This window comes from Panthera uncia, chromosome F2 (genome assembly GCF_023721935.1).
Source record: "Panthera uncia isolate 11264 chromosome F2, Puncia_PCG_1.0, whole genome shotgun sequence".
Lineage (NCBI taxonomy): Eukaryota > Metazoa > Chordata > Mammalia > Carnivora > Felidae > Panthera > Panthera uncia.
The window spans coordinates 70,915,832-70,930,030 of NC_064812.1; the positions used below are offsets into that span (position 1 = coordinate 70,915,832).

Here is a 14,199-nt window from a genome sequence, read left to right on the forward strand (position 1 = left end):
AGGATGAAATAATGAAGATGGCAGTTTGGTTGTTCTGTGTTGTATGATCTTGCTGGAACACCCTTAGTCGGTCGACTTAAACTTGGTGGGATTTGAGGAAAAGTATATGCAGGTGTACTAATTTGCATTTTGTCCTAAATTGTTGTTTGACTTAACTCGTTCAGATAATTATTCTCTTCTTTCACTGCTTGGTGAAACTAAAGATTAGGATTTTTTTTTTTTACCTAATCTGGCATTCAGGATAAACTTTTCAAATTAATTTTCTCTACTATATGAATGTGACAAGAAGAACTTCAACTAATAGCAATCAAAAACATCTCTAAACTTAGTAAAAGACTTAAATGGCCAACAAAACTCCTGTTTTTATTTTTAATCCTTCCCCTCCCCTTTGAACTCATCTGAGATGGATCTGAAATGTTTTGTGGAAAGGGTGTTGGAAATTGTCAAGAAAGTTGGCTTAAATGTAGGAGAGAGGAAAGAAGAATTTTGAAAAATTAGCATGCATATTAATGTTTTTCTTAGTGAATAATAGTTGTATTTCTCGGTAAGAATATAAAATTAGAGTATGTTGAAATGCTAGGAAATACTAATGAGCAGAGATCCTCTGTGCCCAAATTAATTCCGAATTAATAAATTTTATATTTCAACCCATAAAATCTTTGGGTTTATTATTTGGCAGGGCAGGTACTGATTTCCAATGGTGGATTTTTTTTTTTATGTTTATCTTTATTTTTGAGATAGAGACAGAGCATGAGCAGGGGAGAGGCAGAGAGAGAGGGAGACGCAGAATTGGAAGCAGGCTCCAGGCTCTGAGCTGTCAGTACAGAGCCCGATGCGGGGCTTGAACTCATCAACTGCGAGATCATGACCTGAGCCAAAGTTCGAACGCTAAACCACATAGGCACCCAGGTGCCCCCCCTCCCCCCCTTTTTTTTTTAACTCATTGTGAATGTTCCTGAACTTTAATTTAGAGTCCATGAGCTAGTCACAGATGGATGTAGTTTTCCCTGCTGTTCTGAGTTTGGTGAAGGTATGGACATCATCAAACAGATTGTAGGTGTTACTATATGTAGTCAAAGAGAAACCGCTTCAGATATAAATTTGGATTTAAGTAAGATTTTGTGGGGGAGGGTATCCAGGAGAGACATTATGTGGTACTTTTTAAGAACACAGTACAGTTATTAAATGCTGACTGTTCTGGTTTATGAAAAACATTTGAAGGTAATAATAAATGTGTATTGGTATGTTGACATGCCTTGGTATTTCTGGAAATAAACATTTATAAATCTATACAACAAAAATGCATTGCACATCAGCACTGTGGTGAGTGAGTATAGGTTGTATACAAATAGATAAGACTCTTCTCCAGGATTCATAGTTTAGTGAAAAACACGATCCTTTAAATTTTCTTTTTTTAATGTTTATTTATTTTTGAGAGAGACAGAGACAGCACAACGGGGGAGAGGCAAAGAGAGAGGGAGACACAGAATCCGAAGCAGGCTCTAGGCTCCGAGCTGTCAGCACAGAGCCCGATGCGGGGCTTGAACTCACAAACCGTGAGGTCATGACCTGAGCTGAAGTCAGACGCTCAACCGACTGAGCCATGCAGGCACCCCAAAACACAATTCTTTAAAGCATTAGTGTAAATGCTAGTGGAAGTGTTATGAAATATGGGAGCATAGAGGGATGGCTGAGTACAAATACTCTGCTGTTAGAGCCAATTTAACATGATGGAATTGAATTTAACATTTCCTTCTGGTCCCTTCACGATTTTTCTTGGCCCCCTCTCTTAGCCCAGAACAGACACTATCAAGCAGTGTCTCAACTCTCTACCCGCAAGATTTTCCCTTTCAGGGTCCCTCCACCTTCCACCCCTGACTCCTGACCAGCCGGGCAGAGCTCTCTGTATGGCTGTCCTAGCCTAATTTGGAGACACATGTTCCACACCCTTTCCTCCTGCCTCCTTAGGGAGCTTTCTCCTTTAGATGCCCTGTCTCCTTGCTGCCATAACAATTTCTTCCTTGTTTCCTCCTTTTTAGTATTTCTCAAACTTAAAAAACAAGTAACAACCAAAAAAAAAAAAAAATACCATGTCTGGACCATTTTTTCCCTCCTAGGATATTTGAGCTTCTCAAAGGAGTAGTCTGTAAGCCCCGAACACCCTGTCATTTATTTATTTAATTCAAGTGTTATCTGTATCAAAATAGAACATAGCTGTAATTTAAATAGCTGACTAGTACTACATGTTTCTCTCTCTCCCTGGTTATACCCTTCCCCCCGCAAAAAAATACTTTTTGCCCTGGTGACGGCCACTTTTAGCTCTTAGCCATTTCTCCTGCTCTCTCCTTCATCCTTTACGGATACGTATATACTGTCATGCTTTGACATTTAAGATCTCCATGGACTCCTTGCTATGGAGAATGAGGCTGGTTCTCTTATTCTCCTCCCCCATTGTGGTTTTGCCCCTCTGTTGTCCCTGTATACTTAAATTGCAATTTTTATTTAAAGAATATGCATTAATAAAAAAATTTTTTTTTGTAATGTCTATTTATTTTTGAGAAAGAGAGAGAGACACAGCACAAGCAGGGGAGGAGCAGACAGAGACAGAGAAACAGAATCCGAAGCAGGCTCCAGGCTCTAAGCTGTCAGCACAGAGCCCGATGCAGGGCTCAAGCTCACAGACCACGAGGTCATGACTTGAGTCGGAGTCAGATGCTTAACCCACTGAGCCACCCCAGCGCCCCTGCGTTATTTTTTTTTATCATTACGAGTGTGTGGCTGTTGTTTCCAGCTGAGACTAGATTCCGTTTCCTTTATTGAACAATATGGAGTTTTTCTCCCCTGGAGTTCATGCATTTTTATTTATTTAATTGCATCTTTATCTCTCATGATTTCATTTCCAGACTCTTGACAGATGGCAGATCATCAAGAGGTCCTTCCACCCTCCCTTGGAGGCCTCTCCTCCCTTCTTCTGCCCCACTTGGGCCGCATGCTCTCGAGGCCTGCCCTGTACCCGTCACTTGCAGCTGCCTGCACCTTATGCCTAGAGAGTTCCTTTGCTGGTCTCTTGTGTCCAATCCCATGTTTCCTGGATGCTGGGCATCCACTTTTGAGGTTGATCCCTCATTTCAGGGAGTTTCTAGGTTTATTCCCTCCTGTGGTCTATCTTCCAGTAACTTCCTGGGAAGAAGGGCATGTGAGGGCTAAATGTTTGGACACCGTGTGTGTGTCTGTCCTGGGTACTTGGTGTGCCTTTTGCTCAGAAGAATTGTGTCTGTCATTTTTTAGAAATTTTCTTACATTATTTAATAAGTTTTCTGCTTTTTTTTATTTTCTTCTTTTGTAAGTCCTATTTTTTTTTTTTTGTCCTACTTTCTGGTAGATTTCCTCAATTTATATCTTTCAGTCTTTCTATCAAACTTTTCATTTCTGCTCCAACATTTTTAACTTCTAAGAAAATTGTGCCTGGGGCGCCTAGGTGGCTCAGTTGGTTAAGCATCTAACTTCAGCTCAGGTCATAGTCTTGAGGCTCATGAATTTGAGCCCCGTGTTGGGTTCTGTGCTGACAGCTCAGAGCCTGCAACCTGGTTTGGGTCTGTGTCTCCCTCTCTCTCTACCTTTCCTGCTTGTGCTCTTTGTCTCTCTCTCTTTCTCAAAAATGAACATTATAAAAAAAAAAAGGTGCTTATTCTATGACTTTTTTTTAGTTGTCGAAGTATACCTTCTTTTCTTACATTATTAATAAGTTTTCTGTTTTTTCTTTATTTTCTTCTTTTGTAACTCTTATTCTTGATTTTTTTGTTCTGCTCTCTGGTAGATTTCCTCAACTTATGTCTTTCGGTCTATTAAAATTTTCATTTCTGCTCTTATATTTTTTTAAAGTTTATTTTTGAGAGACGGAGAGAGAGAATGTTTGCATGAGAGAGGGGCAGAGAGAGAGAGAGTAAGAGAGAGAATCCCAAGCAGGCTCCATGCTGTCAGCATCAGAGCCCAATGCGGGGCTCGAACCCACACACCATGGGATCAGTACCTGAGCGGAAATCAAGAGTCGGACGCTCAACCAACTGAGCCACCCAGGTGCCCCTGCTCTTACATTTTTAATAAGAAAATGCTTATTCTATGATTTTTTTTTTTTTAGTTGACCAAGTATACCTTCTGAAAATTATTTCATAAATGCAGGCTCTTTCTCCATTCTTTCCTCTATTGCTTTTTTTCTGTTCTATGTCTCCGCTTATTCTGGGTTCTTTCTTCTATTTGTTTGGTCTCTGTTTTTAAGATGAGTGTTCTTCGCAAATGTCTAGTTATCTCTGGCTCTTTATTCATATTTAGGAATGGGCCTAAGAATTGTGTTAGTATCTTTTTACCTTCACTGTAGTTCTGCATTTTTGAGGATGTCATCTAGTTGGGATCCTACATTGGCTTCTTTCGTTCTTTCACTCAGCAGTATGCATTGGCTTCTCACGCTGGTTTTATCTGGCCTGCCAAGGTGCAGGTGGCAATCTTTGTTTTACCTTTTTTGTAAGGTATTACCCTTCTTGGATTGGGTAAATATAAATCAGGCCTGCACCCTGCCTTCAAGAAGCATACAGTGGTGGGGGTGCCTGGGTGGGTCAGTTGGTCAAGCACCTGACTCTTGATTTTTGCTCAGGTCACGCGTGATCTCGCGGTTCATGGGTTCAGGCTCCGTATCGGGCTCTCCACTCTCAGTGCAGAGCCCGAATCAAATACTCTTATCTCCTTCTCTCTCTGCGCCTCCCCTGCTCATGCTCTCTCTCCCCTCTCTCTCAAAAGTAAACGTTTAAAAAAGAAGTTTGCAGTGGCGGATCATGAAAGATAGGTGTAAGGAAGAGATTATTTTTGGCTGACATTATTAGGGGAGGATTGGCTCAGGAAGTAGCATTTGCAGAAAACACAAAGACTGAAGAGCCTTTGGATTGGGATTATTGGAATGTGTATGGGGAGAGAGGGCAGTAAGCAGAAAGGACATAGGATATATGGGAAGGTGTAGACGTTGGATGAGGAGAAGTGAATCCTGAAGTATAACTGAAAGAAAAGATTCGTTCGTGTTAAATGAGATTAATCTATAAATGGAGTGGCTGTGTTGGAGCAAACTCATGAGGGATCTGGAGCCAGGTGTAAAGAGTATAACCTTTTTTTTTTTTTTTTTTTCCTCTGTAGAATATGTTTTAGGAAAATTAACCCGGCCATACCAAGTAAGATGGGATCTGGGAGAGGTCGGGAGCCAGTTTGAAAGTTATCACAAGAGATTAAGTTAACCAAAGCAGCTGCTGTGTTGGGAGTGCCATTGGAAAGGCAGGGGTGACAAGGGGCGGGGGCGGGGGGGTGGTTCTGAGATGCCATCCACGGGGCTTCGGTGACTGATTCCGTGAAATGGCAAAGATGGGAATCGTCAGAGACGTGCGCTGGGGTGGAGCCCCTGTGACTGGACCACACTTTGGATCCTGTCACTGTGCTTCACCCTTTGTGCATATTTCAAGGTGACAGAGTGCCTTCTAACGTGGGTTGAGCCGAGCACCACATTCCAGGTCCTGTTGTCTCCTGACTATGGGGCATTTTACTGAGGCTGCCACATAGACGGCTCCATTTCCCTGTAGGACACGGGAATCCCTGTACTGCAGGAATCGTAACGTTTAGTGTGCACAAATTAAAATCAGACATCTTACAGCGGTATGAAAAGTAGCTTAAGTATAAAAATAGCACTGTAGATTTCTATAGCCTGAGTGGTTTAATACTTAAGTCACGAAAAAGCGTGAGACTGGCCAAGCTTCTGGAATAGAATGTCTTTCCTTCTGACGACAAACAGTGTGTTAAGGGTAATGACATTTTTAACGGGCCGTCAGTATGGGAGAGATTGCTAATCAGGACAGGTCATTTGTACCCTTCGCAGTAACTTATTATAGAAACCTTAATAAAGAAAATTTTACTTCTGGGTCTTTTATAATTCTCAATATTAAATTTAGACTAGATTACTTTTATTGTCAATCATGCTTCCCCCCCCCCCCAAAAAAACATGACAACTTTTTATAGTGCTTCTTAACAGCCTTGCTGATTTAAAGATGAAGTTGTCAAAAATATCTTTAAGTTATTTTCACTTAGGAAGTGGCTCTGTATCGTTTATTTATAGGGATGTCAGGGTTGAATTTCTTTCTGATTATACTTATTATTAGCTAACTTTGGGGGTCTTGCATCACCTGGAAAATTGCCTTAATCTGTCTCACTTTGCTTATACAGAGCAACCTAACTGGCCTCCTCCCCCTACTGTCAATGTTACATCCACTCTTAAAAGCTGATGATATTTGTTCTTTAATATGAAATGAAAGTGTAGGTTAAAAGCTAAAGACCATAAAATAATTGATTTTTGCATTTACGCCTTCAAATGCTAAAAAAGAACTAATTTATACTACTTTTGGAATGTTTTATGACTACCTTTTGGATTCCTTAAAATTTAAACTGAGGTTATGAAACCTTCAGACCTGTCGAGAATGAGCTGTTTGTTTGGGTACAAACAGGTAGACCTGTTGAGAATGGGCTCTTTGGGTCTTGAGATCCTTTGGGGGACACATCAGGGACCATTAACATGGGTTTCCCTCCGTGTTAGAGATAAGGCTCTGGCAGGCTCTGTCTCCTGGCCTCACCGTGTCTGCCTGAGCTGGGACAGCCAGCCACTTAGGCTTGTCCTTTGATGGTCCACTGTGCAGGAAGGTATGGGAGTAATATTTTAAAGGGCAAAAAAATATTAGTTCTCTGCTTAAAAGTTATCAGTGATTCCCTCTGTGATAAACTCCAGCTCTTAGGTATAGCCTACAAGTCCCCTCCCGGGGCTCACATCTTGAAGCCTACCTTTTTTCTCTTGAAACACACTCAGGGTTTCTCAGCCTCTTCTGGCCGCTTGGAATGTACTCGCTCACTTCTCTCGGCTTGATCTTCCAGACTCTGCTTAGTTATCTCCTCTGGAAAGCGTTCCATGACTTTCTGACGCCCCGTTGGTTTTGGCGTGGCTGTCGCTTGGTATCTTCCCGGTTCCTTGGCGCTTTCTCTTACTGCTTTTGATGTAATCTGTTTAAACTACAGTATTAAGTTCACGAAGCACTGAGAATGTCTTGCTAGCCCTGAGCCTATGTCCTTCTTTTGAGATTCTTGGTGGTCAGCACGGGGCTGGGCATGGAGTGTATCTCAAAACGTGTGTTAAACTCAAATGAAATGACGGGGAATAAGCCTTGATCAATAGCCTTTGAACTGTCTGGAAAATTTGTTTTCGGCAGAGGATTGTGGAAGCTTAGTTGGACTTGGGTAAATGCTTCTATATCATGTCTTTATGGGATTCTCAAATTCTGCAGAGGCTTCTGAAAGGAGCGCTTTTTATGTGGATAAGCATTATAGCCATGCCTATTAGAGAAAATGCAGACGGTGGCAATTGCATGGTTTATTTTATATTCTTTCCACGAGTGTGCTATTCTAAGGAAATGCAATGTGTCATCAGTGTGAGTTTCATGTTGTTTTGGTGTAATTTTATTGAACATAATGACATCACAACTAATAAACCTGCCACGTGGTGACAGAATATCACTCAGCAAAATTTGATACACATAAATGTAAGGAGAGTATACCGCTTTTGCTATGACTAGTTTCCTTATGAAAAAATAGGCTGGGAAAAGGGAGAATAAGAGGATGTTGCCAAATGGGTAAAACAGAGCTACTACTTATTTTTAGTCTATAGATGCAATCATTCTTGGGGGATGAACAGGTAATGCTTTTACTTGGCACCTCATAAAATTCTGAAGTCAGTATTTTGTCATTTTTTATGGCTTTGCACAGCCCTGTGATTTTAGTGTGGTTTGACTTTGGATTATTCATCTGCAGCAAAAGCGAAAGGTACCCAGGGCCCGAGTGCTGGCCGAAAGCTGCGTCTTTGTCACCCCTCCCTGGGGACCAGGCCTGGGCAAAATGCTTCCCTCCTTTGTGTTTATTTTCAACCCAATAGAATGTAAGACCCATGAGGCTCTTGTTTCATTATAATTTTATTGAACATAGTGACTTCACAGCTAACAAACCTGCCAGGTAGGGACTAAATACCACATACTCAGCATTAATGCATGAATTTGCATTTTATCCAATAGAATGTAAGACCCAGGGGACTAGTGAATTTTGTCGGTTTTATCATAGGGTATCTTAAGTATTTAATATGGTACCTGGTATAAGAATACTAGTTGAAAGGATGAGTAAATAAACCCCCGGGGGCCTGGAATTTCTCCCTGTGAAGACACAGATCAAAATATCAGCTCTGTCCTCAAGTTTCAAACTAAAGACTTTCATTCCTGTTGAAGAAATACCAGGCATCGATCAGATGGAGGTTGTATTTTGGTCCCCTGAAATCACTCAAGGTCCGTTTCCTCTTTTTCTATAGGAGAGTATTGGTGGACTGCCCTGTAACAGTTCAGAAACACTGCGTGTGTGTGTGTGTGTGTGTGTGTGTGTGTGTGTGTGTGTGTGAGTGCGCCCTGAAAAGAGGTTTTGGGGAAAGATTTTTTAAAATCCTCTTTCCCATTTCACATGTGCTTCATTTCACGATGCTACCCTTTCTTTTTCTTTAGCAACGTGGAGCTAAGCCTCCTCTAAGACCATTTTTGCCTTCTATTGAAAGAGTAGAGAGTGAGAGAACACCCGTCTCCCCCCACCAGGCCTCAGGTCGGGCTGTAGCTGTGCATGGTGAGGGGTATGTTTTCTAGCTCTGATGATGCAGGCTGGGGTGTGGCACGGGACGTACCAGAAGCTTTTTCCCATTTATTCTTTTTGGTTTAGGAGGTGGGGTACATTCCACCTTTGGGAGTGGGTACAGCCCAGACTTCCTTCCTGGTTTTTCTCAAGACCAGCATTGGACAGCCAAGGGAAAGGAATGATTTTTATTCACAAACTGTGGCATGGTGGTTGAAATAGAAGCATTTCATCCACAGCATGGATGGGTTATTGGACACGATGCCATGCACTTGCTCTGCAGTTTGGGACATCTGTAAACCTTTGTGATCTATGTATTTACATTTTCTTTTTTGATGGTTCTGGAAAATAGGATGAGGTGTAGTAGTTCTCAAAAGAAGGACTGCAGCTTAGAAATCCAAGCTTAAAGACCTCATTTTTTTTTTTTTTTTTTAGTTCCTGCAAACAGATGCAGAGATTTGGGTCCCCCTGTCCTGTATCAGTGGGCAATGTGGATCAGAAGAGTGGAGTCCCAGGCTCCTGAAGTTTGCTAGCTAGCTGGGTGCCCAGGGCTGGTCACACTTTGCTCCTCTTGGCCACGTTTTCTCCCCTGTCGATGGGGATGATTAACACCGACTGACCCTTCTGATTTGTTGTACGATTTAAAATAAGACCAAGTGTGAGGAAAACGTTAAAATCGCGCCAGGTAGTGTTCTCCTAAAGACCATGTGTCTCACTTCCCTTCCCCGCTGGTTGTGAGGTGTACATCCTTGGAAAATTATCATGGTGTTTTGCTGCTGATAGCTCTTTTTCTTCTTTGAGCTGGTAGAAAGCTTAAAACCAAGTTTATAGGGTACTTTTGGTAAGGATTTCACGGCACTCGTTTGCGTGGCAGCCGCATTTCCCCATCTGTACCTGTCTCTGTCTTTTGTTTTCCCTTTGCTCTTCCTTCTAATTTATGCCTTCTGGCTGTATTACACGTACTGGATGTCAGAAGCCCTAACATGTTTTTAGAACCAAGTTATTAGATGAACAACCAGCCAAACGAATAATGCTGCACCAACTCCCTTACTTCTCCTTTGAGGTTTAGGGTAAGGATGGACAGCAGAACTGTCCCTCTGTGTGGCACTCATCCTTGGGCACCATTGCTTCCTTCACAATGGTGGCCCGAGTGTGAATGCTAATTTCTTTCAAAGAGACTGCTTCTTGGGGGAAGAGGTAAATTTTTTCAGCTTCCTAACTGAAAGAGTAAAAATAACTTACAATTCTTAGCCAAATACCATCTAGAGTTAACATTTATTTTTAGGAAGAATGCAAACAACCTTCATTGATGTCAAAATTGATCATCTGTAATAAACTAAGTTTTTTCGTATGCTGTCACGGAATGTTTAAGGAAAGTATGTTATTGCTTCGAGACAGGTTCTTACACAAATGTACTTTTCATCATCCTTAGAGTGCTCTTGTTTGGGACAAAGTTCTGGGTTATATCTGGAAATAAGACATAGAGACACGGCCCCCGTAGAACAAATGTTGATGTCGTTTTTCCAAACGTTGACATTTTAAATATTGTTAATATTCTATCATAATTTTATTTCACTTGCATGTCTGTGGTTCTAAAATGGTAAATAGCTTTTCAGGTGTTACTTTGTTGTTGAGAAATCATATGGCCATAATCATTCTTTTCATGGAAAATTTTGTTAGCTTACACTTTTTAAATTGACAGTCTGGTGCAAATGGATGATCTTTAATGGATTTAATTTATTGACAGGTTTATAACAAATTATTGGTCAGTCTGAGGCACAGATTCTATTCTTGTCTCCTGAGCAGTGTGCTAAATGTAAGTCTCAGGGAGAGTAGGTACTGTGTGTTTTCTGTGTCTACTCCTTTACCTGAAAGACACAAGAAGTTGCTGTTCTGCAACATTTCGAAGTATTTCAGTGTTTGAACTTCAGTTTTGAACTTACTGTTGTAAGAATTCTGCTGCCTCTGCAGATTCACTAGGTCAGTTTTGTAGATGCTGTGGATAGATGATAAACTGAAAATCGGTAACTTTTGGGGAAACCTCAACACTAGACTCAAATCTAGTATCGATATGATAGTGTAAGCGCATCCCACAGTTAGAATATATTTCTCATTTTGGCTGTATGAATTCAATCTGTAGAGCTCATGAGAGCTTTCTGGCAAAAAATGTTCCCCATGTTTAGAATGCTATACTGATGAGTATGTTTGAGATGTAATTAAACAGAACTTAATTTTCTTTTTTCAGTTCTATCAGGAGGTCCATTGCCTCAAGGGCATGAATTTGAACTGTATGAAGTTAGATTTCATTGGGGGAGAGAAAACCAGCGCGGTTCTGAGCACACAGTTAATTTCAAAGCTTTTCCCATGGAGGTAAGAATAACAAATCCTCTTGTAAAACTCTTACTGTTCATGTAAAGTGTTCAATGATTTACTGAGAATGGTTTAGTTTGGAAGTAGTTGCACATCAATTGGATTTTATCAATTGATATTAAAATGATAAAGTATTTACGGAAACGTAAGCTCAGGGCAGCAGATGACGCTTCCCAAGAACTTTGGTGAGCTTGAAGGATGCACATGGGCAACTGGCTGTAAAGGTAATCTACACTAACAAGTTTCCTTTCAGCATTGGTACTGTTCTAAAAATTCTGCTGCCTCTGCAGATTCACTAGGTCAGTTTTGTAGATGCTATAAATACATGATAAACTGAAAACCAGTAACTTTTGGGGGCACCTCAGCACTAGCCAAAAGTCTAGTTGAGCTCTGATTAAAATTGGTAAATTGGTTTTATTCACCCTAGGCATTTAGAGATTTTTAGACATTTTGTCTGAAGAATTCCATCCTTACTTACTGTCCTAGTCGGTTCCTGCTGCTTCTTCAATACCTAGTGGATGTATCATTTCTTCCATGGGAGTTTTTCTGAGTTCCTTCCCTAAGCAGAATGAGTTCTCCCTCTTTGGTGTTCCAAGTGTACTTGATCGATTGCTGCCATGGCACTCATGGGTCATAACCTTTAGTGCCTACGGTGTCTTTCTCACTGATCCTATGGGTTCCTTTATGGACTGAAGTATTCGCGGCCCCCGTTCATATATTGTAACTCTACCCCCCAATATGATGGTATTAGGAAGTGGGGGCTTTGGATGTAATTAGGGTTCGATGCGGTCAGGAGGGTAGAGTCCTAATGAACGGGATTAGTGCCCTTATAGGAGTCCAGAGAGAGCTTGCTTTCTCTGCTCCTTGCCATGTGAGGACGCAACAAGAAGATGGCTGGCGATAAGCCAGGAAGTGGGACGTCAGGTCTGTCGGCCTCTTGACGTTGGATTGCCCAATCTCCAGAACTGTGAGAAATAAGTGTTTGTTGAAAGTCACGCCACCTGTGGTGACTTGGGCCCAAGGTGGCTAAGACAGCTCCTGGGGAAAAAGTCTCCCTCTCATTCTTTTCTTCACACCCATCATTTAATCCACTGCTAGGTATGTCTCTGTGAAATGCAGGTGATGTCCCTGTTGGTCCAGGCCTTGTTTATATTTCTTTCTATAAGGACCCATAGTTCTCTCCTTGCTCGCAACTGCACGCATCCTTAATTAAGTATGGAATTGAACATGGCTAGACACTGTGTCTAGTCCAGCCTAGTGACTAGAAATCACTACTGTATAATTTATGGAAGTGATATTTGTATTTCAAAGAATGAAGGTAGAGGAAGGCCTTCTTGATATTACTTATCATTTTTTTTTAAAATTTTTTTTAACGTTTTATTTATTTTTGAGACAGGGAGAGACAGAGCATGAATGGGGGAGGGTCAGAGAGAGAGGGAGACACAGAATCTGAAACAGGCTCCAGGTTCTGAGCAGTAAGCACAGAGCCCAACGCGGGGCTCAAACTCACGGACGGTGAGATCGTGACCTGAGCCGAAGTCGGCTGCTTAACTGACAGAGCCACCCAGGCGCCCCTAATTATCATTTTTAAAAAGTCTCTTCGGGGGCTCCTGGGTTAAGTGTCCGACTGTTGATTTTGGTTCAGGTCACGATCTCCCGTTTCTTGAGTTGGAGCCACATGTTGGGCTCTGCACTGACAGTGCGGAGCCTGCCTGGGATTCTCTCCCTGCCTCTCTCTTTGCCCGTCCCCTCCTCGCTTTCTCTCTCTCTCTCAAAATAAATAAGTAAACTTCAAAAAAAATCCCTTTGGAATCTGAGGATAACCATTTCATTAAAAAAGACTCAAGTCTTAAAAGTGAAATATTAAGTGTTTTAAGGATGGAGGGAAAACAGTATGTTGAGCAGCACCTGAGTTTGTGATCGGGAGGACCGTAAAGGAGGGCAGCTCCTTTAAGGCCTTGATGGGGAAGGTTGGGTCTTCAGACGTTACCATTCTAAGCACTGTGTTTCTCAGTGCCTACAGACATCGTCTGACTTCCACCACCTGAAAACAGTTCTGCCGTGTCTTTGTGTCACCTCTGGCTACTGTGCTGTCCTCACCCGATGTGACAAGGAAAAGTACACACCAGGATGCATCAGGGAGGAGAGAGGGCACAAAACAGTCCAAAACAGTTAAACCTGCAGGGTAGTGGAGGGCAGAGTGAGGGGCAGGTTGAACAGTGGACGGCCAGTGCCTCAGCTCTGCCCTCTTCTTCGAGATTGAAAGACCGTTTCATCACTTCCTCTCAACCCATCTTCCAAGACGTAGTGTGATATAAAAAAATTTAGTGACAGATGGGAGTAATTGGGTAGGCAGCAACTTGTAGGTGAGAACTTAGTGGCTTTGCTTGCAACGCATGGAATTTACAGCCTTGAGAAAGCTTGATTAGATTAAGGGAGTCGGTGGTGTGTGTGCTTTGCTCTGCGTGGATTAGCATTTCCAGACCACAGGTTCAGACTGGTTATGTTACTTGGTGCCACTTTAACTGCTCCGGTCCATTAAGCACAGGTAATGGTTTGTTTTGAGTGAAGATTAAATTCTGATAGGCTTTGTTTCTGCAGAAATATTTATATTTAGGGTAATGGAATTACTTGCTGTAATTTTTCCAAAATAGGTGATGAATAATATTTATACTCTTTGTTACCCCAGATTATCCCTGATCCAGTCCTAGAGAAAATACTTGTATCACCATCCGATGTTTGTGTAGTGTTCTATCCCATGGAGCGCATAAATGCAGGAGCGTGAGTGGGCAGAAGCAGAGGGAGAGATCTATAAGCCACGTGTTTTCTGTTTGTGTGTTTTGTTTTGCTTTGTTTTAATGGTGGTTGTGAATACTGAGCTGGGTGTTCCGGGGGAGGGGGCTCACACACGGTGTGCTGAAAGAGAGAAGAGAGACGCTCCCTGTAGAATTGTCCAAGAGGGAATGAGATGGCTGATGTGGAGATAGGTAGGTGACTTGCCACTGGTCCCCTGGTCCTGAACTGCCCTCACAGGCCACCTGGAGCACAAGGGCATGGCAAATAGGACAGTGGAGAGGGAGGGCATCCAGTACCCTT

The 14,199-nt window shown here is 42.0% G+C and overlaps 1 protein-coding gene across 2 annotated transcripts in view; it reads left to right on the forward strand.

The window, feature by feature from the left end:
• The window catches only part of CA8 (carbonic anhydrase 8), a 101,363-nt gene that overhangs the window by 1,813 nt on the left and 85,351 nt on the right, over positions 1-14,199 (forward strand). For both annotated transcript variants that reach the window (XR_007458509.1, XM_049633375.1), the window contains exon 3: positions 10,979-11,103. Coding sequence is in view for 1 of the 2 variants with exons in the window: in XM_049633375.1 (XP_049489332.1) it covers positions 10,979-11,103 (125 nt within the window). In the remaining variant the exon portion in view is untranslated. The remainder of the gene's footprint in view (positions 1-10,978; positions 11,104-14,199) is intronic.